Raw genomic sequence first — 27,904 nt, 5'->3', positions numbered from 1 at the left:
AACTTGGGGGTGGGAGTAGAGGATGGGAAGGGGGGGTCTAGGGGGGCGGAGCTCCAGACGAGACAATATTAGAATAATCGCTTAGCAACCGTGACCGTAAACGGAGCTCGGCTGTCGTAAAGAGCCAAGAGGCTGGTGTTGAAAACAGTGGAAACAGAACCCATTGTGGTGTTGGAGAGGAGTGAGCCGCCACCTGAGAGTGCCAGCAAAGAGCCAGTTTGGTCGCCGCAGAGGGACGCATGGTCCGCGGACACACATGGACGCGAGTGCACGACGCGGACGATGTAGTCCTTTGTGAGGAGCACCGCGTCGGCCAGTCGGAAAGATCCGGTATATGAAGAGTTAAGACTCGACATCCCAACTGTTTATTCCAGCAGCTAGCAGGCTAGCTGGCTAGATACCCAAGAGCTAGAAATGGGAAGCCCGTGCGAGTGTGTTTGATAGAGATCTCCGTCGAGCTTTGAGCAGGCAGCCGTCGGCTCCAGCTGCTGTCTGTGGGGCTTTAAAGTGTCCGTCGCCCGCAACTTTAAAGACCGATATGAACTGAGCGCTAACCATTCCGCTACTACGGACCCGGGGAGGGAAAAGTCACACAGGTTTGTTTCTTTCACAGTTGTTTCTTCTCTGTGCGCTTCGGTGCTGCTTGTTCAAGTTACTCCTTTTCACAATGTGCAGCGCAGGAGTCTTTCTCCACGCCAATTCACAAAACACGGACGGGTTCAGTTTTAACAGAGGGAAACTCAGACGGAGTGTTGCCGGAGACTTTGAGCGTCAGTGTTGAGTCCAGTGAAATGATTAACGATGTGATTAAATACTTTGCGACAGTGTGTTTGGAAACAAACTCTCTTATCAGATTCCCACATCCGCTGTATGGTGACAGAAAGCTTATTATTACCGCTATTAATGCCGAAGCTGCTGTCACGACCGAGCTATATTTGGCATCCCAAAATCAATGTTTCGTAGGTTGCCCTTTTAATTATTAGTCCTATCTTTTGCATCAAGCCTCATATCCAAGAAGTTTACAAAGACTGTTAATGATCGTCCACCTCAATATCTTGCACAGCGAAGCAGGTGCCAGCAGCATCATAGAAATATCTTTTAATCTTACAGATGAATCAAGAAGACATCATTAACATTATGGTGTTATTTGGCACCATAGTAAATGACATCTTGATAAAGTGTTTCTCAACAGGTTTCAGTCCATCAGTCTGTGTGGGATTGATTTCCTCCCTTTTTGCTTTCCTCTGTGTGTTTGCAACAACAGGTTGAGCAGTTTTCCCTTCAGGTGTGAAGGCTCAGACGCAGAAAATACAGGCATTATTTAGAATAATAGGCACGTCGATATGACGCAGGGATTTCTGTGCTCTCTTTGCAAACTTCTGCCTTCGATTGCTTCAAGGAGAAAAATTGATTAACAGATTTCTGTGTATTTCGGTCCAGACAAAGCTGACATTAAGTCCCGAGAATTTACTCTTTACAGTCTAATTATTAAGTCATTTTCTTTTACTCTGAATTCTCCTTTTCCCCACCATTACAGGAGACTATTTGTGGAGCTTTTCTGTGAGGTTAGTTGGCAGTGGAACTATGAAAATAGCCTGATATGGTTAAGACCTTCTACTAGTGGTTGATTTGAATGTTTCTGAGTGCTCAGCGGGGGAATGTCGTGTAATTGTAGCCTAAAAGCTCTCCCAGGAGCAGTATATTTTTGTTTCTGACCTCCTAAGCTTGCCGGATCCTTCTCAGATAAACCAGCTCCTGAAACATTTGGAGGTACATTCGGAATGTACTGAAACAAAATAATAAATGCCCCTCAGATCATCAATTTGATTTCCTCCCTCTCCAAACATATTTAAGCTGTTCTTGTTTGGACAGCTCGTTGTTATAAATGCGAGTGTAGCTTTACTTTGATGACATGTTTGTCTTACAGTAATATTAACAAGAGATTTGAAGTGCTGCGTGACTTTTTAAACTTTTATGAAAATGTGCAGCTGCATAAACTAAACAACAGGGGAAAAAAGGCGTTATCTGCTGAGGAATCGAGGTCTTCTCCGTGTGTCCTTCCGAATCGCTGCGTCATTTCAGCACAGACCAGATACTATTGATATTCTAATTAAAACCCCCAGCGTTTGGTTTGGGCCAGAGATGAATGGACTAATGTTCATTGTGGGGATGCTGCTAATTGGTACTTATATTCTGAGGACTCAATTTTCCATTAGGCGTGCAAATGTTGCTGTCATTTGTATCCATCCATCACCAACTATGTGTTTGCTGTACTGAAGCGATCCGGCTGTGGCTGAATGTTTTTGTGATCAAACATTATTGACTCTCCCAGTCGATAACCTTGGCAACAGTAGTTCTTCTCTCCAGCTCGAACCGCACATTGCAACGCAAGCAGGGTAGGAGTTTGAAGAGGGGGCCGGGCAGAGGCTTTTTTCTCATCAAGCTTTGAGTGCGGCTTCATGGTAATGCCGTCGCTCTGGCAGGTAGACGCATTCACATGTTTGTGTGCGTCCATTCATAGATGGAGAACGGCTGTTCTGTATTCAAGTGATCTATTTCCAGTCATTTCAATCGTGAGAGCAATATCTCTAACTTTTTCTCATCTGGCTGGCCATTAGTTACGCGCTGCTTATATCTCTGTCCTCTCCCTAGTTCACTCCCCCCTTTGCTTTCAAGCCTTTTCACCACGTCCACTTTGCACTCTCTTCTGCATTTCCACTGGAATTAATCAAGCATGTTCTTGTGAGGCTTCGCTTCATTATATCATAATGAAGTTTAGCCTCAGGTGCAGTGAAAGAAAAGAGTTAGCCCGAGAGTAGCTTTGCCCTCGCACGCCATTATCAGAACCCAGTTTTACACAATGAGCTGAGGATAAGATTATTCATGAAGGAAATGTCCCTTTCAACCCTTTCTTTCTTATCGGAAATTTTTTATATCAAAATCTAAGTTTAATAAAGTTAAAATATTTGGATATTACGATGTCCTCTTCGACTATCTCAACTTCTGTCATTCTGTTTTAAGCCAACGTGGGGCCTATTGCTTCATCTTGTGCCTTTTCTGTCCCACTAATGAGCCATTTTGCGACTCTTAACATCTGCCAAACTTGGAACATTTTGAATGCGAGACTCATCTCCCATGCATGAGGAGTCAGGCATCCTTTGATTTGCTTTCTTTTCTTCTCCTCACTTTCGAAGCGCCCACCGCTGTACTTTGTAGACTAAGCACGGCGAAAAACTTTCTTGCCACTCTGTTGGCAGCGGCCATATATGATGAGAGGTAATTTGGTGCTTATTCTAAACAGGGTTTGCCTCTCGGTGTTCCCTGCTCCTCGCCGAGGTACTGTGGGGGAGGAATGGAGGAGGGGTCTAATTTGAAACACAAGTTTGCTGTGGGCACGGCGAGGTTCGCCCGAAAGAAAACACTGCTTTAAATTTCACTGCCCTCCTATTCTGGTGGGTAACATCTGCTTTAGAATACAAAGCATCTGGTTTTAATCTAGAGCTTAAAGTGAACTTTACCCTCATCAAGAATCTGAGCTGTCAGCTCAGCCACAGAGCCCCGCTCGGTTTGCCTTTTTGCTGCGCACGTCCTCCCGAATAACTCTCATCTATGTGATGGCATTCGGCAAGTATATAGCGAGAGAGTTTAATAAATGCTTTTGCAGGTGTAAAATTCTCTGGGAGTCGTCTAGTGGGGTAATTACCACTGGAAAAAAATATCCCCGTCTTAAATTACCATGTCATCCCTCCCAATAAATCCAAATGTTTTCCTCTCGTTCACACCATTGCTATGTGTGTAGCAGGAGTGAACGGCTATAAAAACTGTAATCTAGTCGCTTTTCAATTGGTATGCTCTCCTGCTTTACGCTGAACAAAAGGTACAGGATCAAGGATAAGCCATAGGTGGGACATCTGTGCGTTTCATTGACAGTATTTTAAGCATTTTAAGACTTCTGGTGTGTTTCATTAACCGAAAGCAGTGACCATGTGTGAATTATCCTTGGTTAAAATGGATCTTGACACAGTCCAGGTAAGACTCTGGGTAATTGTGGTTTCAAGGAGCAGCAAGCTTGTGCATCTCATTGTTCCCAGGTGTCCAGCTCTCGTTCTGGGTTTGTCCTAGCTCGCCCGGCGCCTCTCTCAGGGATGAAGAGGTGAATATCTTCCCGGTCTACGAGAGGTGATTCCTCACCCTCTTTGAGCCTTAGTTAAATGTCATACCAGCTCCCAGTCACATCTGTGCTGCGACTGTCTACATCAGATGCTAAATGGCACTTGATTCGAGATCCTAGAACAACAAGATATTCAGTTTTTCCCCTCAAGCAGTCGGCTTTCTCTCACTCCCTGTAGTACCAGACGCACTCTCTCCGACTTCATCTTGGGGGGCTTCGCACTAACTCACTGTATTTCCCATTTCCCAATCCTGGCTCTTTTTCTAAAATAATACCAACATGTTGTAGAGATTCAATTCTCTAGGAAATAGGACATTATCATGTTGACCTTATTTCTATTTTCCCTGCTCATTCTAATGACTTGTGGCAGAATTATGACTCTAGGGGTTTTTCATGCTGGTCACCCGGTCGAGAACCTACATTTCCTTTCTTTTGACATGTTCTGAAAAATGCAGTTTCAAACAAGATGTATTTATTTTTGGGGAAAATCTTGAATTAGTGCAAGATTTCTCGGAAACTTTTTTAGAAGGATTTTTTTTTTTTTTTGGCTGTTACTGGATAAATGATGTGAAGTGACTTCGTTATAGCACACAAAGAAAACGTAAATGCTCTTTGATTTCTTGCGACAGGAAAAAATGTGAAGCGCATTTTTCTTTGCCTTCAAAAATGTGGAGCTCGGCCGTCTGCATTCCCCCCCTGTTTGAATATGGTCTATTTTTACAGTAGGCAGGATGTTGGCCTGATCTGCTCAAGGTATTTTCAGACGGGGGTGTGAGGAAAGAAGTCGAGTGTTCAGCCCTTATCTGGCGCTCCGCAGGCGCACATCTCCCCCGACCGCTGCTCACTTGGCTGCCTTGTAGCCCTTGTGTCTTTCCAGACCTCAGCCACTTCGATCTGAAAGCAAAATTCAAGGAACCCATCGACACGCGCGCTAATCACACTAGTGTGCCTGCTCGTTAGCCATGCCCTCTCAAGTCAGCTGTCCTAATAGGCATGTCCTAATGAGTTCTAATAGAGGATGGCTGATTTGCATAGCCTGAGTCATTGTCTTGTCTTAAAGCGACTTATATGGCTCATTTCAAAAAAGCTGATTTGGTGGGGGGGATCGACTGTGGCTTCATCATGGGATGAACCAATGGTGGGGGCTTGTGAGGCATTCTCAGAGCCTCATCCTCTGATCCCGGATTTCTGTCTCTTTCTTCCACGGAAAGTTCTTCCTATTCCCTTCTCCGCTGACATCAATATGCGTAGCGGAGGTATTCACAGATCCTTTTTCCCCCCTCGATCACAAACGGTATTTTAGTGACACCAGCCATTTTCAAAGAAACAACTTCAAAGCGTGATGAGAACGGAGCAGGGCAGCTCTGATCAAAGGTTAAATTTTGCGCAGCGTGACTCGCTTCACAATGCAAAGTGAGATTTCTCCATTTGAAACCGGAGAAATAAAATCGAGATTTCTGAACTCGGTGTAACTGAGACAAGTTGGTTTGCTGCGTGTCAGCAGGAAAAAAAAGTGATAGATATTAGTGTTGCTGGAGAGGAACATCCTCTGAGTGAAGCACATTTTATTAAACTTGGAGAGTATGTTGTACATTTCCTCCTAATTTAATCACCAACACTTAAATCACAACTTCTCCATGTTTTTATTTATTTTTCTTTCATTGGGGAGTATACAGGGTCTGATTTCCCAAATAGAAAGGCCCGAGCAGGCCCAGGCAGGTTTATTGCATTGGCTGTGGGCCATCTCATTTCTGCTCAAAAAGTAATGAAATCTCCGAAATGACCCAAGCAATTCAAATTTGTGAGACAATTTTATATGCCAGAGTAGGAGCTTTTTGTTTAATATGAGGCAATGCATGTTAGCACTCAGGGTGCAAAAGTGAATTAGATAAGACGTTTTTCCCCTGAAAAACTGTTATGTATATCATAAGGATAATTATAGTGTTGTGAAAAGTTTGCCTCCTTTGCTGATGCAGTGTGTTCCCTTCTCTTCTTCTCTGCTTGATTTCAGGACGGCTGGCTTCCTGTTTGCCCACAAACAGCAGGACGAAAGAACATGACACACTGGCCACTGCCAGAGACTGGCACAGGGCGACTGTGCCAACCTCGCCCCAGCCTGCCCCTTTAGAAGCTAACCCTTTGCGTCACGATGGAGAGGCATTGAGGTTGGCTCCCTGACGATCTTCTCCAATACCTCTCCACCTCCCAGTCCCTCAGCACCCTCCCCGCCCCTGCCCTCAACATGCTGCGCTTCCTGCCTCTCAAGCTGGGCCGCCTGTACCGCTGTCTGAAGCTGCTGCTGGTGGTTGGATTGTTTGTCATTTTGCTGATGAACACGCACAACCTGTTTGCCTCCTTCCAGAAGAATGAGCTCACGGACAGACGATTCATCAACCTCAACAAGTGTCCCGCCTGCTTTGGCACCAGCTGGTGCCGCAAGTTCATGAATGGCCAGGTTTCGTTCGAGACTTGGGGACGACTGCGGTTTCTAGACGTGTTTAATGTCAAGAACGTTTATTTTGCCCAGTACGGCGAGCCCAGGGAGGGCACCCGCCGCGTGGTGCTGAAGAGACTCGGCTCCAACCAGGAACTGGCCGAGATAGATCAGAAAATCTGCAAGCGGGCCACAGGAAGGCCGCGCTGCGACATCATTCAGGCGATGTACAAGACTGAGTTCGCCCGGATCAACGGCGACGTCCGTCTGCTCACCCCAGAGGTGGTGGAGGGCTGGTCGGACCTGGTACACTGCCCCTCGCAAAGGCTGCTGGACCGTGTAGTGCGCAGATATGCTGAGACCAAGGACTCGGGGAGCTTCCTGCTAAAGAACCTGAAGGACACAGAGAGAATGCAGCTGCTCATGACTCTGGCTTTCAACCCTGAGCCCCTTGTACTACAGGTAATGTCATTTTTGTGTTTACATCAAGTGCGCGCATGTGAGAGAGAGATTTGAGACTTTGTTGAGATTCCTGTTCTCCGTCTGAATGAAGCAGCGTCTCGGCTGATATGTGAGGCCAGTGTTTTTCATAGTCGTTGACGAGGCACGGTTCCTTGATCACCCCGGAAAGATCAGAGCGTCGGTTTACATCGAGCCAGGGTGTTGGCTCACAAAGCCCCCAGTAAATTACAGGGTGGGAAATCCTTTTCCTTCCTCTTCCATAGATTTGAGACAAGCCGGTACACCCTCCCCAAAGTTGAGGCTACACCATGACTGCTTGGACACTATCTGGAGCTTGAGTATTCCCTCCGCTTAGAGTAGAGAAGGAATTTAAGAGCTGTGGCCTCTCGGAAAAAAAGAGAGATTTTGGCTTGCGGCAATACTGCATATTTAACACTATATGTAGGGCAGTTTTGAATTATTCAAGGATGCATCTGTAAATGGTCCAAGTTGTTTTTAATTTTAATATATGTCTGTGTCCACTACATTCTCGTCAGTTGTGGGTGACTGGAGTAGAGGAATCTCTGGAGGCTTGCTCAGTCTTACCCGAACCAATTGCGCTCGACTCTTTTGGGTAAATTTCCAAAATGCTTTTGTGACCTATATTTCTGTCTGCAGTCAAGCATTGCAAAGACAAAGAAATACCATTTGAGTGAAAGTTACTTGAACTTGCAAGAACTGGAAGAAATATCCCCGTTTGATACTGAAAAATCATACAGTTTGTTGCATCTTGCGTTGGTTTTTGTTGAAACTTTAAAACGTTTCAACGCACAATTTGCTTTTATCAGATTTTGCGTGTTGGAAACCTGCATATACCACTGGACAAACACAGAGACAGATAAGCGCACTCACATTAACGTCTGCGGACAAATGAGGATCCTCTTTTAATTCCATAAGCATGTTTTTTGCACTGCGGGAGGAAACCAAAGTACCTCAATTGCTAAATGACACAAGTGGCCAAACTCTGAAATGAGATTTTAAAGACAAATGTGGCGCTTCAGAGTCTGTGGACCAGGTTGCATGAGCTGATGTGATATTCCTTTATGTGACCTGCTTCAGGCACAACATCAGCTGGTAAGGAAATCAGGCCTGTGCCAGATTACAAGCAGCGGCAGCCGCCGCTGCAGTATGGTGGATTCAGGGTTTTTAGAGGAATGTGCTCTCGACAGAGGTCATTAGAAGGTGACAGCAGTCTGTTTTAGACAAAAGGCAACCGAAGGCCCTGCTTAAAGGGCCTACATAATGTCAAAAAGGGATTCTTTTAAATTGGGCCTCATAAATAGCTAATTTAACAGCTTTCCAGAACAAAAAGTCTCAAATGAGTATAAAATCCTATTTGTACATAATGTTTTCTGTGACAGCAGTGCAGTTGTGACCGATGTCAGCTCCTCTATTTATCTTTATGTGTGTGTGTGTGTGTATGTATAAAAACACAGTCGACATCCTTTTTCCCTGCTGATTTACAGACAGTCAATCAATTTCAATTTCAATCCGGCATTGACTGCATCCCGTGAGGGGACAGAACAACAATGGTCTTGGTCCATGGACATTCAATAACAAGAGCTGGCCTCCACCGCCCCCTCCATATAGGGCCCACCACCTCCAGGCATTTCAGAGGACAAAAGGCGAGATCAGCCTTTTAGTCTGGTCAATCTATAAAATCTGATTAGCCGTGTGTGGTCGCCAGCTCACCCCCCTCTTCCTTTCTCCTCTTTTCTCTCTACATCTTTTTTTTATCATCCGTGCCATCCTCTCCTACTTTTCTGTCCTGCTTGTGTACGCTCCACAGATAATTCCATCAGTGTATTTAATGCCATTATGCTTCAACTCAGAGGTTCGCTGAATAAGCCCCCTCCCCGACCTCTCTGTCTGCATCCCTTATCTTGCACACGGCTCCAGACATCGCGCACCAACACATCATGCACACACATTGTCCACAGCTCTTTTCATTTTCCGCTCGGCACAGACTTCACATGTTTACAGCGACTCATGAATTGTTGATCCCGTCCTGAACTTGTGACCTGTGGGCATAGGGAAGCACTGTGGGATTTGTGTGTATGCGTCGGGCCACAGGTAAACGGATGGTACACAGAGGATGTGCAAACGGATCATGCTGAAAGAAGTGTGCCAAAAATCTCGGAGATCGGCAGATCGCGAGTGCCATGACTGTTCGTCAGAATCACTGAGCTCGAAAGATGAGAAAATTTGCTGAGAGACCAAGAGATTCCTATACACAAGGTTGGGCAGCAGTAGACCATAAAGAATTAATGGTGTCTATAGAGATTGAACAGGAGACGGGCTGTACTACAACACCTTGGCCTCTTTCCTTGCCAAAGGTTGATGCTTTTTGTATGGTGACTAGTTCGAACTCAAGATAAGAGAAGTATGAGGCTGCATTTTACGACCTGTTACTTAAAATAACCAGATCCGTTGCTTTTGGTTACTCTGCCTTTATTGGGGGGGAAAAAAGTGCCTCATTTTGCTGGATTGTTTGTGGTCTTTTCCCTTATTTTGCAGTGTAAGTTAGCTAAATTTAGCATAACTGATTTACTATTGTCATACTCTGACAGTGTTTATGGTTTAGGGGTTTTTCCCTGTCTCTCTTTTCTGGCGTTGTGCAGTTGAATAATAGCGTTTCTGCTGTCTGCTGAGCGAGCTGCCCGCTCTCTTAGAAGGGCTTCTGTTTCCAGTCTTTTGAAGCCACAGGCAGTAAATCGGCCCTGATTCACTATGAGAAACCAGACCTTCTTTGTCAGTGGGAAACAATCTGCTGTGTTGTTTCGGGTCTGGCCAACAATGCGTTTTCTGTGCGCTCTGCAGTACACAAGCCTGTACACACACACAGTCGCCACCCCCACTTCTTTGTCACGTGGGACACAATTTGGCTTTGGGGAGTAAATATTTTTGGAAGACAAAATGATGACAGCTAAACAGAAAAAAAAATATAGAAATAAAAAAAAAATTGTCATGCAGAGAAAGGACATTTTACCCAACTCCATCTACTTCTCCTCAGCGGCGCGCTTACAGTAACAAGTTTCTCTGCTTTCTGTGACAAATCTCGTGTTGAAGGGCTTTCTCTTTGCCAAACCGGAGAAATTACATGATGCTGTTTAATTTTACCTCTTATTCAACAGTAACTTGGTTTGCATGACAAGTGACTCATTTATTCTTCGCATCTCTGTGGCTGGAATCTTATTTGCCGTACTTGGCTTCTCTCCTCCGGCTAGATGACTCACTGATTCATCAGGTGATGCTTGTGTTTGATGCACTACATCTGGCTCTACCTTAAATTGGTTTGATTCAGCCTAGTCACCACACACACACACACACACACACGCACACGCTTCCAAATCATTAAGCTTGGTGAGTTAGCCAGGAGCATGTGACTGCACTCGCACCCTTTTTGGTCCTCCGCCCTGTCGTGCTCAGTGAAGCCAAGAATAGGATGTGACAGCCCTGTGGGGTTAAATCAGTCAGCGGTACTCTCATCTCCTCTAAACTCAAATCTGTGCACTCGCAGACACCCGGCTCTTTCATTCCGTTAGCGTCTCTCCCCACCTCTCACAGATCCACCTCCTCATTCAGCATGCCGTCCTCACCTGACAGCGAGACACACTCATCAGAGGCCAGGAGTCTCTCACGTAACTCTGTTCCCCCCCCCCCACCGAACACGCACTTCTGACATCGATACTAAATCAGAGACGAGACGGGAGGCGAGAGATCAGGTTGTTGACCTTATCTCCCATTCTTTGCGAGTTTTTTGACAGTAGCATTTTAATGTGAATAATAGAAATATATATTTGTAGTGCTTGGTGCAAACTTTCCAGCAGATTTTTTGTGTTGCGTAGACGCCTCTTTGGCATGTTATTGAAAAATAAACATCTTCATAACCTGTTATTATGGTGAGAGTCTTAAGGAAGCGTTTCCATCATAGGATGAAAGAGAGGCAAAGATGTTTAACTGTCACCTATTCAGTCTCGATTTAATTCAAATTAAATATTAAAAGCATCAGATAAAATGAGTCATGGCTGCCTACACAAGCTATGAATCATTAATCTTATGACAGTAAATTAAAAATAAAATTGTGTTGATTGCATTACAGCAAACCATGTAATATTCTTTGATTCCAGTTTAGACCACTCAAGGTCATGGGGTAACGGAGCCGATCGGGCTGATGATGGGGGAAAGCAGGGAACGGCCTGGACAGGTGACGCTGAGAGACAGACGTAGTCACGTTTATGGACAATCTAGAGTCGGCAAATAACGTTAAATACATGTTTCTGGACTGTGAGAGAAAATCTTGATTGAGCACCAAAGGCAACACCACTGAGACCTGCGCTTTCAGAGACGGAAGGGGTTGTTGCCAAGTAATCTTTTTTTTACATATCGCCATATCTGCGACATAAGTAATTATTTTTACAGTTTGAAGCATAAAATTGAAAAAGTGGGACTGTCAGGCGTACATGAAGACATTTTGAGATTACAGTATAACTAAAAGTAGCTACACAATAAAAAGGAAAAAGACAGCCTATTATTAAACTCATACTTTAGGAAGCTGAAGTAATTAAAAAGGTCATAAAATTCAATTTTCTTCCACACGTCCATGGTTCTGATAGTGGAAGCAGAGAGTCTTTCTTTTTGTGACAGTAAAAAACTGCAATCTTAGTTTCTTTTTTTTTTTTTTTTTTCTGGGCCATGCCTCTTCACAAAGATCAAAACCTGTTTTGTTTTTAGTTTTATTTCTTTATTTCTTTTTAATCGGGCACGCGGCTCGCTGTCCCCACTTTAATGAGAGCCTTCTGTCTCAAAGGCCGGCTCAGTGGCTGAAGTCCACCAGTAAATAGTATTTAAGTTGCTAGTCTGTGATTAGTACCTTTTGTTTTTGGGTCTGGGGGATTGTGACGCTCTTAGCACATAAGAGAGGAGGTTGTGTACGCCGCTTAACCCTGCTTCAAGTGCTCCCAAACCCCCTTTCATTATTCTTATAGGCCTTTGTGTACAGACTGAATCCTGTTAGGATAAGACAGGGAGTTATCTGGGCCCGACTCCCCTTCTTTTGGCCGCCCTCGCTGGATGGAGGCCCCGGTGGAAGGAGGAGAGTAACGGAGGGTGTGTGTGTGTGTGTGTGTGTGTGTGTGTGTGTGTTGTACAAGCCAGGGCCTTGTGGTGTATTTCCCTGTTTGAATGAGGCAGACTGCTTGTGTTACCATAATCCTTTCTCTCTCTCTCTCTCTCCCTCCATCCACACACACACACACGCACACACACGCACGCCTGACAGCTGTGTTTGGTTAGGTAAATGCCTATGGCGATCCTCCCCCTCCTCCCATCCCACCCACAAGCTCCTTTTTTAGATTTACCCCCCCTCTAGCTTCCTACTGTTACAGCCCCCCCCCCCCCCCAAAAGTTATGCTCACCTCGTGAAGACAAACTTCTGCACCGCAAGAGGGTCATTCACAGCTCTCCACGGGCCTCTTAAGATGGGCAATATAGATCAGTAACGAGCAGCGCCAACACTTCATCCTTTGGAGAGCCTGCGGCCTAATGTTACCGGAGCGTGTTTTTTTTTTATTGAGCATTCCAACCTCATGTGCAGTAATTAAACTGCCCAGTGCGTTAAAACGTCAGACCAAGGGTTTCTTTTCCAGAAATTATGAGAGGTTAGCAAATCTCGTGTTTTAGCGTATTTACATGTGTGGCATCTGAGTGATATGGCCCAAAAGTCAAATCTATATTTATTTATTTATTCTCAAAATGGCAATATAGTTTTTTTTTTTTCTCCAAAGTTTCACCACAAATGCAATCCTGTCAAAGTCACAAACTGCAACACAGGCACTTTTATTAACCACCAGCTGCACAAAATAAATGTTGAATTCTCTGGAAAAATGGCATAAAGGAAAAAAACATGTCTCTAGGGTTTGACCCAGCTGTGTCAAACTCATTTTAGTTCAGGGAGAAACTGGAGGGGGTCAGAGCAGTGAAATGACAACAAAATAAAGTAAAAACATCGACAAATCCAGATGTTTCAGTGCAATTAAAACCAATACATGCGTGAAAATATAGTATCTTCAAAATTCAACTTTATGACAATTTTGAACTTTGTATCTTGATGCAGAATTCAGTGAAATATCTTTTAATCCTGCTGCAACTAAATATGCAAGAGTGACTCAGCAACTGTCATTATCATTGTTTATTTGTGTTGTATGTCAAAGCTTGGATGAATTTTGAGGGAAAGTCATTTCGCGATATATTTTTATCGCTTTAACATCCAGCCCTGTGTGCACACATCGTTAGAGATGTTGGGTGTCGTGTCATAACCTGGCAGTTCTTATGTTTGAGATCTTTTCTAGCTTGTGAGATGCTTAATTGCTCCTTACAGAGGGAACCTTTCTCTCTGTGCATGCTCTGCTCTGCAGAGAGGTGACGGCGTGGGGTCAGCGACGGCAATCTCCATGCTCACGATCCCGCCGGCTGCGCCTCAGATAATTGGCGCCCGTCCGAAACCCTTGATGTAGGCCTCAAAACCCACAGCCTTCAGGTCTGAGGCCAAGTTTCACTTAGGTTCCTCCTCAGCCGTGTGGGCGGCAATACCACCTAGACTGAGTCAACACCGCTGCTTATGACTTAATACATTCCTCGTCTTCCAGTGGAGCGGATTTATGAGGTGGCTCTGTGTGCCGTGGCTCGGGTTCAGGTCGGCGAGGGGTTTCGACTATCAGCTCGCGACAGAGTGTGTACCGGCAACCCCGAGCTGCACTGTCCTGCGCCCTCATTCCTCATCCTGCTCTCATTCTCTCCCTAAAGAGCAGAGGTCTGCACAGCCCAGCTAACCCATTTCTATCAATGCCCGAAGGAGCTTACTGAATCATGTGCATGCTCTTTCTGTCTGTGCCGCACCAGCCAACTGGATGGAGACTAATCAGTCTCTCAGCCCCACCTCTTGGTTTTGACTGTTCATCTGAGCCAGGCGATGACGGTACTGTAATACTGTAGCAGCATTCCAATATTTTTGATTATAGATTATATGCTCAAAAAAGCTTTTATGGGGTTTTATACCCAAATTGCTGCCTAAAGTGTTCCCTGCTGTCCCATATTTTCTCTGGTCTGTATAATTTGGAGACTTAAACCACAACATAAAAGCAGGTATTTGTGATTTAGATCATTCCTTCCCCCCCCCCCCCCATGCTTTTATGTACATAATCAGCTTTCATGCGCTCGACTCAGATCTCTATCAGAAATACAGATGACCTGCTCTCTGAATGGTCCCTAAATGCACCACACTTGAAAAGACGGAGCACGTACTGCTGCCGCTCTGCTAAAGCCATCACTCGCACTACAAGTCCCAATGTCAGCAGAAGATTTTTCATGTTATGTGGCCCAGATTCTGTAAAAGAAGTGGTCCTAAAGAAGAAATGCACTCAGCTGTTCTGTTTAAAAAAAAAAAATTGCATTGCACTATTATTTAATTGTTGTGCATAAAGTTTGGATTGTAGGTAATGTGATGGGATAGCATATATTATCGTAACTGATGTGATAAAGTATTTTTTTTTTTATTGGAAATGATGCGCTGTGGCACACCCAAAATGTAAGCTTTGTGTTTTTTGACCCCCTACTTTCAACAGACACCCAGCAGTCCTTTCAAAATACCTGCATTTTCCCAGATCAAAACAGCTGCCAGTGCTGCACACTGTGCTTTTGTAGTCTTTGAACTGCAAGCCTGGATAAAGAGAGTCACGGCCCAGTGTAAATTCAGATACGAACACTTTACGCTCTCTTTCTCTCGACGCTGTTCATTTTTCTTTACTGACAGTAACACATAACACACTCCTCAGCTCAGTGCTCTGACGAGGCAGTTCCTGGCTCCCATCTCTGGAACAGACAGCATCATTGCCTTGTATTGCAGGTTTTGGGGGTGGAACAGAGAGACACGAGGTGGGGGGAAGCAGGGTTAGAAGCAGCAGCAGCAGCAGCAGCAGCAGCGGGAGACGAGCGAGGTGGAGAAGAAAGAAGTAACGCCATGTGTGCCAGGACGAGGAGTTAACGCTGGCTCCCCTGTGGGGCCTGAGCTCTCGCCGCGGACTAACAGACTGGATTTTAAACTTAAATGGGCAGCAAAATGCCAGACGGGGCTCACCACATATCCTCCAGACACACAAGGTCAACAGGAGAGTCGCACAGAAAAGCGCTGCTTTTTTTTTTTTTCTCCCGAAGTCCAGTTTGGCAGCCCCAGCAACTTTCCAGCCTCACAGAGCAGATGTGACTGCTTCTTAACGCTAAGCCCCTTTGCTAAACGGACTGAATAATGCTCATTTTGCTACATCAGAGCAGTTGTAAGTTTTCTTTCTTGCTGTTGTTGTTGTCTGTTGTGTCTGACTGAACAGATCTCTCCACGCTGCTTCCTCGACTGATGAGTCCTGTCCCAGCTTGTTTGCTGAGGTTTTGTTGAAGATAGAAAATGCTGAGAATTTACACCACACCCCGCTCAGGGCTTTAACAAGCTGCACGCAGAGGAAACACTCCTGTGGCGAAATACACCTTTATTTATTTATTTATTTTTAACTTAAAATAGATGTGGTGGCAGGACGAATTTAACTAGTCCAATGTACTTGTATGTCAGTGTGTTTGCACATATGTGTGTTTGATGGACCAGTGTTCTTTGCCAGCCAGCCAAGGCAATATCTTGGGAGCCAGTCATGTTTACTCGGGCCCTGAATAGAGGGTTGTTATCAGCCCCGGTCACGTTGCATGTTCTCATTCACATTCACTTGGATACAGTTTCAAATAGACACATACGCACACAAACAAGGAGTCTCTTTCGAGCACTCTCTAACACACACGCGCGTGCGCGCACACACACACACACACACACACACACACACACGCCCACGCCCTCCCCCGAGCGGCCCAGTAGAAGGGCATGCCTTTGTCAGCAGATGTCAGGACGCAGGTGTGTGTTCCTGCGCCTTTCGCTCCATTCGTTTTATCCTCTCCTCCAGAGGCCGCACATTTGTCTGTGGCCCTGTTTCATTTCAGCCCACTCCAATCTCGCCCCCAGAGGACACCAGCGTGTCTGTTGTATTACAGGGAGGGAGCAGGAAGCGCAAACACACACACCCACCTCCCCTCAGTGCTACTGTAGCGCACCGGCGCAACCTCCGAGATTAGATTAGTCAGACTCGGTCCGAGAAGTCACACTGAGGTCGTGTTTAATGAGAGGATTCAGTTTTCCAGCGCCGCTTCTATTGTCTGCTGAGCCAGGCTCATTATTTCTGTAACTCTGCAGAAAATTTAAACCCAACGGTTTATACAGAATTCAAAACACATTTACCACAAGGGGATGAAATAGTTTTAGACTATAATTAAAACTCTGCTTGATTGTTGTGCTTTAAAAACTCAAGCAAGCACAGCATGGGTTTGTTTTCACTCCGGAAAATAGACCATCAGTGATATTTTTTTTTTCACCTGGATTAAATCTAAAATGGTTTATTTATATTCTGCCAACACTGCTGAGGTTAATTTGAACAGAATCAAAATTGATTCTGGGATTGATTCTGTGCTATTCATGACGAGAACATGCACTAATAACATTAAAGGGATGGGCAAAAATAACAGGGATTGTGGTTAAAGCAATAAATGGCTGCTCCCTTTTGAAGTGGGACATGAACCTGTTGTCGGTTAAACCTGTTCAGTTGGTATTTGATTAATTTCCAGGGCCGGTTGACTGTTAGGCAGCTACTAGTCTCTGTTCAGAGGCGGAACCGTCACACAGCAGTCCCTCCCTAGTTTTTGACAAATTGCATGTAGATTTTCTTCATATTTATCATTAACAAGGAACAAGGAGATTTTTGTTGTTCTGCTTTCGGGTTTTATCTCATCTCATTTGTAGTTTTGTGGCCTCAGACTTTTCCAGTAACTTAACATTAGACCGGAGGAATCCACTACCTGTTCATACTCACACTGGGTGCAAAGAATGTAATATTAGGCTGGGCTGTCCAATTTATCCCTGTCCCCTCCCCCCCTCAACGCCTCATTGCGGACGCTAATGACTTCTGCAGAGTAACCGTTTAAAGAGCGCTAAGGGAGAATGATTGGTAGGACATGTGGAGTATTTATCAGCCTCTGCAATAGGCAAGTTGGAATGCAGAAAAGCTCTGGTGCCCACTTTCTCGTGCCTGCATGTACTCTTCAGTAGTTCTCACCTTTAGAGGTATAAAACTCTAAATCTTGGAAGCTCATAAAAATGGCACCAAAGTATGAGTTGTTAAGACTCCGGTAATTGACGCAGCGCAACGAGCCTGTGAGCGCGGTGAATGAGCGACGTCTGTGTTAAGAAGTGCGGACGAGGGCCAGACAGACATGAAGGCGTTCTCATAACAGCCGTTGACGGTGTCTGAAAGTAGCCTCGGGGCATTCATCCTTCTCCTCCCTCCCATCAGCCATCCCCCCCATCTGCTGTCGCTCTACTTTTGCTCCTATTCAGGGCTGCAACCTGACAACAAAGAGAGAGATGTGTTTAGCAGGCAGGTCTTTGCCGGTTTATTCCCCCTGTCTACTGGAGCGGAGCAGTGAAAGACACTCTGTTTGTCTCTTCTGTTTGCCGTCTCCGCCGTATTCTCCCTTCCCCTCGCTCGCTCTTCCCATGCCCCTGCCGTCTCCTCGCCGCACCTACCACATCCACCCTGCAGGGGTGAGAGCAGAGGGGGAAATCTGGAGCTTTTTCCAAAGCCGGTTTTAGCCGTGATATCACACGGGCCAAGTTTTGTCAACAAGACCGAGATCAGCTTTCGATCTGCAGCAACATAAAGCGATCTGTTTGCGTTTGTGTCAAATTGAGGCAGAACCGATAGGGATGCACCACAAACTGATCCAGCTTCAACTTAATCGTACTACGCCACCTTCTGATATTACAAAGCCATTTTGGAGGTTTTGCCTGTCATTAATCCAAATATCTGGCCGCAGGCTGGAAATATCCCTTGGAACACAGCACTCAGGATTTTGGCCGCTTTGTTTCTGCACTTCTTCTGGCTTTTTTTTTTTCTTTTTCTCTTGAGATGTGTCCGCTTCCTTGAATTTATCTTCCTGTCAAGTTGGCCACATCAGAAAATGCAGTTTAGAGGATTTTTGGAGAAGTTTGGGTGAGTCATTACCGAGTTTAATGATGACAGACCCCGACAGACAGACAGGCTGCAGGAAGTGAGTAGTGCTTCGTGGACAGACTTAAGTCTGCTCCGCAATTGATCGGGTCACCTAAGGGAAATGGGCAACCAGCACGGCGTGCAACTCATCACTGTCCTCCCCCCTAGCTGGCACATCTTTGGTCAAAGTGATGGGAAGTAGAGATACACCTTGAGGTATAGATTTACACTGCTAAAACACACTCTGATAGACTGTAAAAGTCTCTTTGTCTCTGTGTTGTGAATTAGATTACCAAGATTTGAGTTCTTCCCATAACCCCCTTATCGAGCCCCTTTTCTCAGAATCCGGTTTGTTGCCTCGTACACAGCCCAGTTCGCAGAGCGCTCAGGCTAAAATGCCTCGGTAATATAGTGCACAATGCACAAGTGAACCTGCAAATTGCTGCAGAGTCACCAGTTCACTGAGCAATGGCCTTTTTTGTCACATACACCTACCGGACGCCACGGTCCGTATACGGCAGGCGCCCAGCTGTTGTCTCTGAGATGCAGCAGCTGTGCGGCCCCATGGGGAGGGGGGTTAAAATGTATGTCTTTAAATAATTTGTATTTCATTAAAGTTTGAAAGGTGTTAGTTCAGCCATGCATATTTAACCCGCCATCCTCTGCTGCAGAAATCGAAAGCCAGTAAAGTATTGAGTTACCACGAGCGTAAGAAGAGACGCAACAGTCATAGAAGTTCACACCTCACCTGCAGCGTCATGGTGTGTTCCTCGCCATATCTCCGCTGCGATCAGGTTTCACTGGAGGGAGGGGGGTGGGTATGCAGGCTGCCGTGAAACCCGAGCGCTCCCGCGTCTGCCGCGGCGGCTCCCTGCCAAAACCGGCAGCCTCAGAGAAATTTGTTACATTGGAATTGTGGGCTATCATTAAGCTAGCATATGGCCAGGTGTTTATTGGAAAAGATGGAGCCACGAGGCAGCGGGTTTATTGGAAAGGATGGGGGGCTTATCGCTTTGCTGCGAAAATCATGTGTCTGCAAAAAAAGGGGGTAGGGGGGGTCATTCTATTATTTTCCATTAATTTATCCATTGTGACAGTCTGCGGTAATGAAATGGGCTCGCGAGAAAGAAACGGGTGCAGGAGAAAGGAACGCAGGCGCTCATGGAGAGAGATGGAAGCGGCGCCGAGGCCTACAGGATCCAGTCCGTCAGCAGGCTGGAACGTTGCCAGATGCAGCTGCTTTAAATCTCTCTCATTAGATAGCATATAAGTCGATGTGCGCTCGCCTGCGGGCAGCATTTGCAGCTTATGGTTGAAGTGTGCACGTGTTTGACTGACGTGAAGCAGATCGAGCCATTGTGCCATGGCCGTGATGCCACTTCCTCTTGTGATTCCTTGTCAGCGCCGCTTTAGCGCGGTGAGCGAGCATCGAGCAGCAGTTTAAATCGGCCCACTGCAGCATCACAACTCATAAGGCTTTCCTGCTAACTACTGCTGCCACAAATCGCCTCCGATCATTTCTCTGGAACCACCGAGTACAGCGGCGTACGTTGGCTCACAGCTGTGGGGCTTTTAGCACAAACTGGCTCCTTGCTTTTATTAAACTTAATCCGTTATACCCCGTGCTGGCTCCGTTTCTCGTGATAGTTTGGCAGATTTTCGACTGATGTGCTCACAATTATGTGTCGAAAATTACCTGAGGCACGGCTCGTTTGTATTTTGTCTGATGTTTTTTTCTTTTCTCGCTGTACTGAGAAACCAGTTTTTGTGCAACGTAAACAAATATTTCCTGACAACGTGAAGCTTCTAGCAATTTATTTGTTAGCCTTTATTTTCTAAAGTCAATGGGTTATTTCAGTTTTTTTTGTTTCCCCTCTACCGCCAGGCTTCTTTAATCTTTTAAATCAGCTGTTTTCATCTGTTTCTCCTCGCAGAGTTTCCCGTCAGACGAAGGGTGGCCGTTCGCGAAGTACCTGGGAGCCTGCGGCCGCATGGTGGCCGTCAACTACGTGGGCGAGGAGCTGTGGAGCTTCTACAACGCGCCGTGGGAGAAACGGGTGGACTTGGCGCGCCAGCTGATGGACATTGCGGAGCAGCTCACCAACAATGACTTTGAGTTTGCGCTCTACCTGCTCGACGTCAGCTTCGACAACTTCGCGGTGGGCCCGCGCGACGGCAAGGTCATCGTCGTGGACGCGGAGAACGTCCTCGTGGCGGACAAAAGGCTCATCAAGCAGAGTGAGTGTCGGTTTCTGTTGAATCTCCGTGTGTATGTGCATGTGTGTGTGTTTTTCCAGGAGTGATGATTAATGCAGCCTATTGGCCCGGTTGCCATGACAGAACCTTGTTGTTCATGATCATGTCACATGTTTAAACATTACAGAGCAGCATCTACAGCAACACTTAAAGCCACTTAAAACTGATGGTTATTATTCACTAGTGTGACAAGAGAGCATTAACTATAAATTTTAATGAATTTCTTCAGTAGTCATTCTTTTTGTGTGTGTGTGTGTAATACAAACACTGACCGCAGTTTGGATTTTTTTTTAACAAACACTTTGAGAGAACTACATCTGCCAACTGTAGCTTATGATGCAGTGATGAAGGTTTGAGGAAAGGCCTCGAGGGACGGACAGCTATGGGCAAATTTGCACACGCTCTAAGACTTCTCTCTTCTAAGAATACACTCCTCCAGCACCCCTTCTGCCTCGAACATGCACGTCCCCATCAAAGCGAAAGATGGCTGGGATAACGAGCCATCTCCACTGCCCCAGTTTTTTTTCTTTTTTTTTTTGCCTCTCAGAATAAGCCTCATAACAAGGACAGAGAGCGCGATACATCACACATGGGATGAAGCGGTCGCCGCCCCTTCAGGGGCCCCTTCGTAGGAGAGCCACGGCCACCTAGTCGGGCTCCCAGATCCGTCCCCTCCTCTGGAAAATCCTATTATAGTGATAAACTGTGTGTCGCAAGGTGTTGGGGTTACACCATTGTGTCCTGTGACAGATATGAACTATTGTCTGGGAGTGTGTGTGTGTGTGTACTTTTTTCCCGTTGAACCGGGAGTATTGTGATGAATTTATTGCAGGATGAGGTGTCGCGCTCCCAAATTACAAGATCTGACACCAGAAAACCACAAATCCAACATGCCTCATGTTTGTTTTTTTTCCTCCCTCGTACTCTCCTGTATGGCTTTACTAGCATTTGTGTGTTCCCTGCTGAGAAAGGACTGTATCTTTTTACCTTATTGCCACAAGGTACTATTTTCCACTCTGTCAGAGTCGCCCTTTGCAAGTCCTTAAGCCCAATCCAGGTTGAGGCTCCCTTAGTCTGGCCGGCACATTTAGAGCTTGACGACTCAAGCTGCTTACCCCGGCCATTCAGAGTTTAAGCCTCAAGTTTATTTGCTTCTCGCGTGTTTGTGTGCCTGGATCAGTTCTGTGTGTGTAGGTGCCAAGCGCCGGGGGCACAGCAGGAAGGAGAGGGATGACGGCGGTAATGAGCATTACGAGGTCACGGCCGAGTGTCGAGACGGCGGCGGCGGAGGAATAGGCGCGGTGACTTCCTGAGACGCCGGAAACAAGAGAATTCAATCCCTACAATTAGAGCCTGAGATTGAAAGCCGGCTAAAGAGTGCGATGCAAATCTCATCAGTCGAAACTGAGGAAAATTGATTTGCAAATCAAACACGCAGAAAGCCATGTGCTGTTCCACCCTCTCGTTAGTGGCATCCATATTGATGGGTTTGGTTTCGGCGAGATGAAATGCGTGCCATGTTGGAGTTGCGCCGCGCGCCCTGCGTGCACAGTCCAGTGATGCGAAAGGAGCCATTCCCCATCGTTGAGTTTAGAGCGTTTGAGGATGGTTTCACCCCCAGTGGTTTTTGGGAAACACATGCTTTATAATGTAACAGACACTTCACTCGGTCTCATTCTCGTCTCTCATCGGCTTCCACAGACACACACACAATAGCACTTGAAACACACACGCACACACCGTGGTTCTCTCACATTCAATAATACACTCTAACGCAGGCGCGCATTGATAAAACCGGCTCGTAGTCTTGAATGCCACTAGTAAGGCCACGCTAACAAGCATTTCAGGCCCAGTGTCCCTCCTCGGTGTAGCCTTGTGAAGGCGGAGGAGTGAGGAGAATGTATACAAGACGGACCTGAGCTCCTTAACGGGGAAGGTGCCGGACGTGCATCAGACGAGCGAGGCTGGCCGGCTCTGCCCTGCTCGCTTGTTCTCCACTCATTTGAATTGGAAATAATTTGGTTTGCTTTGGAAACGTTGAAGCTTTGTTGCTCTCGGCCCTTCAGGAAGGGGAGAGCCGGAGCTGTTGGGGCTCAAGTAAATAGACCTCATCTTTCTTTTCGTCTTTAGCCAAGTCACACATACTTTTCTTTTTTTTTTTTTTGCTGCGTCCTTGACTACGAGCCACGTTTTTAGTGTGTGTGTATGGTGTGTGTATGTGTGTAGGATTGAAACAGGACACTCTCTTGATGCCATCTGTCAATCAGCGCTGAGGTGTGATGCATGGCCAGCGCTGCAACATTAATTGCTTTCACCTCACCTTGCCTGCCTTTTTTTCCCCCACACACACACACTTATATATATACGCGTGTGCGCACAAATCCATCTTCATCACCCGAGCTGATTGAGGTTGATGTGCCCCTCCTCTTCGGGGGGCCACAGGGGCCCCTTTGCTAACTGGGCAGCGCTGGATGTTTGATTGAGTTGTTCTGATGAGGCAGAGGAGAAGTGCATTACTACTCTGATTCACTGATTATGTGTTTGCATCCTCTGGGTCCACCCCCGCCACCGCCACCCCCCACCCCCCCACCCCCCTCTCCAACCACTCACCCTCCTCCCAACCATGTTATTGATCTGCTTTTTAATGCACAAACCAATAGCTCTCTCATCATTCCAGGTTATTTTCTTGGCTCACTCTTTTCCAAGTGCAAACCTCCAAACCGGGGGGGGGGGGTGTTAGGGGGGCAGCAATGTGAAATGAGCTGAAGAAAGAATTTTATTTGCTCAATAAATCAGGAAAGTGGTTCATTTCTGTCAAATAGAACAGTAGATGAGTTGTTTGGCTGTGTGCTTTGAAATCGCATTTCCTGGCGGTGCCTGCGGGATGTCAAAAGGGGAACCTTTCTTCCTGTCTGGGACTGGTGAGGACGACTTCTGAAGCAATAATTTGCACACACCGAGGGGGAAAAAAAAATGCCCAAATGCAGTGAAAGAGTTTAGTTGTAATCGCTTGACCTTTTAAAATGTACAATTTGGTTTTTTTTTGTCAGTCGAAAGTGGTTGGCTCAAAGAGAAATGTTCTCACTCCATGAGGAGAGGAACGAGCCAAATGACCTGATGATGATGATGATGATGATTGAGACACAAATGGAATAAACACATTTACGGATGCTGCAACTACAAAAACCTTTTATCCCAGGGTTCAATTTGAAGAGTTGAAAATGCATAATGAACTTTCTCAATAGCTGAAGCACTCGGTTACATTTCCATTAAATAGAGCTGTGCTTTATGTGGATCTTTCTTCTGAACAGAGGTCCATATAACACCGCTCCGGTGTGTTATCGGGCAGATCTTCACTGCACGTGTCTGTTCTTTGTGCTTCATGCAAATTATTCTAAGAAAAATTTCACTGGCAAAACACAACTGGTTGATTCAGAAGACAACGCTGCTCTCAAAAGAAAAATGGTCTTTTTAGGCTGAACAAAGAGAAGGTTTCGTTGGTGTGGCAACTTCGAAAGAAATGCAAAAAAAAATCCTCTGAATCAGAAGATGTCTGATAATTTCATTCAGTTTTCACGTGAAGGGGACATTTTCAGCTGTTAATTCTAAATTCATATTGACCTGTAAAGGTACCATAGTACGGCCACTTGTTGAGTAAAACAATCACACTTTCCATTCACTCTTGAAGAGCCTTGTGCGTTTGCACCTTGGCACATTGCTTGGATGCTAAAAAAAAGTTTCTGCACGTGGAGAAAGCGGAACAAAACTAAAACCGGCACACATCTGCTGTCAGTTCAGCAGTATCCTGTTATCCTGTGATCAAAAATTTATGATCGAAAAATAAATAAGGAAGTTAGAGGGTTTTTTTTTTTTTTTAATTAAAAGAAAAATATTAAAAAAAGAAGGAAGTTGGTGGTTGTTACTGGCCGCTCATTACAACCACATATAAAAGCAATACCACATGAGGCCCATGCAGGAACACAGCCTGCAGGGCCGGCTCTGTCCACCTCTGACATTTAAAATCATTATCTGATGCTGCAAGCATTCGATAAACCCAAGGTAAATGTTCCCCAAAACTTCAAAGACAACATCTTCAGTTTTCACATGACCTTTTTGACAGCTGTACAAAAAAAAAACACTTTTTATTCCAGCAGATGTTCTCAGCTTGCAATTGTTAATTTTCACATCGCTCTTTGCTGATTGGTCTGTGTCTCTGTTTCTCCGCAGATAAGCCAGAGAGCTTTGATGTGTGGTATGAGAGCCGTTTCGAGGAATGCGACAGGGAGGCCTGCTTGTCTTTCTCAAAGGACTCCCTTTGTTCCCGGGTCACTGTGGACCACAACTATTACGCCGTGTGCCAGAACCTGCTGTCGCGGTACGCCACGTGGCGGGGCACCACCGGAGGCCTCCTCCACGACCCGCCCGCCCACATAGCCAAAGACGGGCAACTGGAGGCGCTGCTGGACGAATGCACCAAGCCCAAAAAGCGCTACGGCCGCTTCCAGGCGGCCAAGGAACTGCGCGAATACCTCACACAGCTAGCTGCCGCTTCCTCCTCCGCCACAGCGAGGTAATAAACGGGGTCGGCGTTGGCCCGACGCACCGAAAAAGACTGGATTCCGTAACTCTTTATCTCCGGACTCTTGAGATCCTGGTTCTTGTACATGATGTCATCCGTTTCCCTTTGTGCACCGGAGCGGGGAGGTGTTCGGTCTCGCATCAGAGAGCAAGAATCAAACTTCAAAGCCGATTAGTTAAAGCTTGGAGCTTTTACCTGACTCTGCTCCCGTGTGAAAGCGGAGTGTGGCACCACTAAATTCTGCTTAGAACCAGGATAGAGAGGGATAGAGGTAACTTCTCCCCTCCCAGGGTGGGCTGTCGCCGCCTGTGGGGGGGGGGGGGCGGGCGGTCGATAGGAAAAGGGCTCTGGTAGACGCATCCTTCAGTCGACCCAGGCTAATGCAAACCAGAGCGTTCAATTAACGTCACACAGCCTGACCACATGCATCCTGCTGTTCACTCCAACCATGGAAGCTCCTGTTTTGTAACCTCACATTTTCACTGTTATTTTCCCCCACAGTCACTCCAATTTTTTTTTTTTTCTTTTTCATCTAAGTATTTGTTCTTTTCAGGGCTGAATTTTGAATCAATTGGTGCATTTACTTTTATTTTTTGCTGTGCCATGCTTTTTTTTTTTTTTTCTTTTTCCCCCCCACCTCTGTAGCGTTGCTGCAGGGAAGGTGAAGGTTGCATGAATTTCCTGCTGTCAGACAGCGGGGAAGCTCAAGGTATAGTCGGTAGGAGAGGAGAGGCACGAGGCTTCAGGGGTTTGCTTTTGATGTGGGAGAGAGGGAAAAAAAAAATCAGACCCTTGACAGCTATACAAGTATAATTTCCTCCTACTCCAATCAATCACTTGATTTCCAGGTTTCAGGATTGTGGCAATCATCGTTTTTATGAGTGTTTATTTTTTTTTTTTCCTTTAATAGGAAGCGGAGAGAGTGAGACAGCTGCACATAGGAAAAAGAAGGCGATAATTGGACATGGGTAGTCCCTTGATGCAGATGTGCCTATACCAAAGAGGCTTATATGTGATGTTAGGAACTCTGAGCAGTACAGAGACAGTAGCTTTCCCTCCAGTCGTTCTCCACTGGAGGACTTCATTTGTGCACACGCTAACATGAACTGGCAGACCCGCATACCTTTTTTGTGTTCTTTCTCCCTAAGAAATCCATCTAGACGTTTGTAAGGATATTTTTTTTCACACGAGTCTGGACCAAAGCAGAGGAAAAAAAAAATAAAGGAAGAAGAAGAAGGAAATAGGAAATGTTTAGCTCTGGTTCTGGTTTGCTTTCTGTTCCCACTGATATTTTGGACCAAAACACGTAAACAGACGTCAGACTGGATTATTCTGTTGTAGTATGCAACTCTTCGGCGGTAGTATTGTTCCTCCCCAAACCTCACAATCACTCATGAGATGTTTACAGGAGTCAAAACAGATGCCGGAATTCCTGGGTGGCTCCGGCTCGTGCAGGATCCGCCGTGAGGAAGCCGCCGCGGTTCTGACAGCTGTCATGGCGTTCGGTCCGTTCAGACGTCTTGAGGTTCTCGCTGCCGCCGCTTTGAGTCGAGGAGCTGGTTTTGTAAGCTGACCCACTTTCTGATGTGGCGCGCAGCATGCTTCAGACGAGTTCACCGCACTAACGGAACAATCACTCCAGAGTTTGTTTGAACACGAGTGTGAATAAAGCCGACAAGGAAACTTTTTTTTTTGTTACGTCACCTTCATTTTGCTTTATCAGCCTCATGGACTTCATCAGTGATCGAGGAAATGTAGACAAGTTTTTCCTTCCATAGGGTGTAAAACAAGGATTAAAGAAGTCTTCAGTGATTATTAAGAGCGCTTGAAAACATGATAAATGTGTCCTCTGGAGCCAGATTCTCTTTTAAATGTCAGTAATTGATAGATTAACTCCATTGTCAGATTTCTCCCAGTAGCGCTGAGCACATCAAGTCAATGGTATAAAAGGGAATGAAGATATCCTAAATTAGTTTCGTGCTCCTGACTTCCACTTTCAGATTCCACCACTCAGAAATGTCCCTTGAATATTTTAAACCTCTGAACCACAAACAGGATGAGGTGTTTTCCTTTTTTGAAAGGACCGACAAATTAAAACGTAATGATAAATATAGGATCATCCAGATGACGGTTAAAATAACCTGGAATTACCACACCTGTCTCTGGATACAGATGTTTTGGATCAGATGCTGAATGCCCAGTGGAGTGTTGTGTAGCACAGTCAATAAGCAGGTCGATAATCAAGTAAATTTCAGCGAATTCATTTTTTGTTTTTTGTTTTTTCCCCTCGCCCCTCTGTTTAGACTCAACCATCCAATGTGACCCTCTCTGCCAGTGAAGAAAAGCAATAAAAAAAATAAAATAAAAGGTTTGGTTGGTAGATTTCAGATGTTGTAAACCTCAGACTCTTCTGTTGTGTCAGTTTTTGTTTCTCCGGCGTGGAGGACGCTCGGCTCGGACGGATCTGTTCATGTGTAACTAACTGTTCACCTTTGTACTGTATTTTCTTTGAGTATTATATCAGCATTGTCTGATTTTTCCTGTGCCTTTCATTCAAAAGTTGTTGCTACAACTTTTAGTGGGTTTAAATATTAAAATAAATGAAGCTATATATATATATATATATCTGAGTATATATATATATGTAGATATACACTGATGCTGTGTGTGGACTCTCCTTGATTCTTGTCTTAATTTTGTCATTTTCTATGTAAATGACAGAAAGTTTGGCTTCATATTGCCTTTTAGATTTAATGCGCTGTGGCACAGCTGGATGCCAGTTTGCCAGTTCCCACTTCCTTTTTTTTTTAATTTATTTGAAAAAAAAA

General features: G+C 45.5%; 1 protein-coding gene across 2 annotated transcripts; it reads left to right on the top strand.

The window, feature by feature from the left end:
• Positions 1 to 115: 115 nt before the first annotated feature.
• On the top strand, positions 116 to 27,735 carry dipk2ab (divergent protein kinase domain 2Ab). Of its 2 annotated transcripts, none has more exons than XM_030099620.1 (4): positions 116 to 596; positions 6,183 to 7,067; positions 20,176 to 20,479; positions 24,725 to 27,735. In XM_030099620.1, the coding sequence occupies exons 2-4, from the start codon at positions 6,414 to 6,416 to the stop codon at positions 25,069 to 25,071; spliced, it is 1,305 nt and encodes a 434-aa protein (XP_029955480.1). In that variant the 5' UTR covers positions 116 to 596; positions 6,183 to 6,413; the 3' UTR covers positions 25,072 to 27,735. The 2 variants fall into 2 exon arrangements, with proteins under 2 accessions (XP_029955480.1, XP_029955481.1); XM_030099621.1 differs by having other exon boundaries at positions 120 to 330.
• Positions 27,736 to 27,904: the final 169 nt, after the last annotated feature.

The sequence above is a fragment of the Salarias fasciatus genome, chromosome 9, assembly GCF_902148845.1.
Source record: "Salarias fasciatus chromosome 9, fSalaFa1.1, whole genome shotgun sequence".
Classification (NCBI taxonomy): Eukaryota; Metazoa; Chordata; class Actinopteri; order Blenniiformes; family Blenniidae; genus Salarias; species Salarias fasciatus.
This window is presented reverse-complemented; position numbering and strand designations above follow the sequence as displayed.

Coding starts and splice junctions, on each gene's coding strand:
- dipk2ab (XM_030099620.1), top strand. CDS start 6,414: ATGCTGCGCTTCCTGCCTCTCAAGCTGGGCCGCCTGTACCGCTGTCTG. Junction 7,068..20,175: donor CTGAGCCCCTTGTACTACAG/GTAATGTCATTT, acceptor TTCTCCTCGCAG/AGTTTCCCGTCAGACGAAGG. Junction 20,480..24,724: donor CAAAAGGCTCATCAAGCAGA/GTGAGTGTCGGT, acceptor GTTTCTCCGCAG/ATAAGCCAGAGAGCTTTGAT.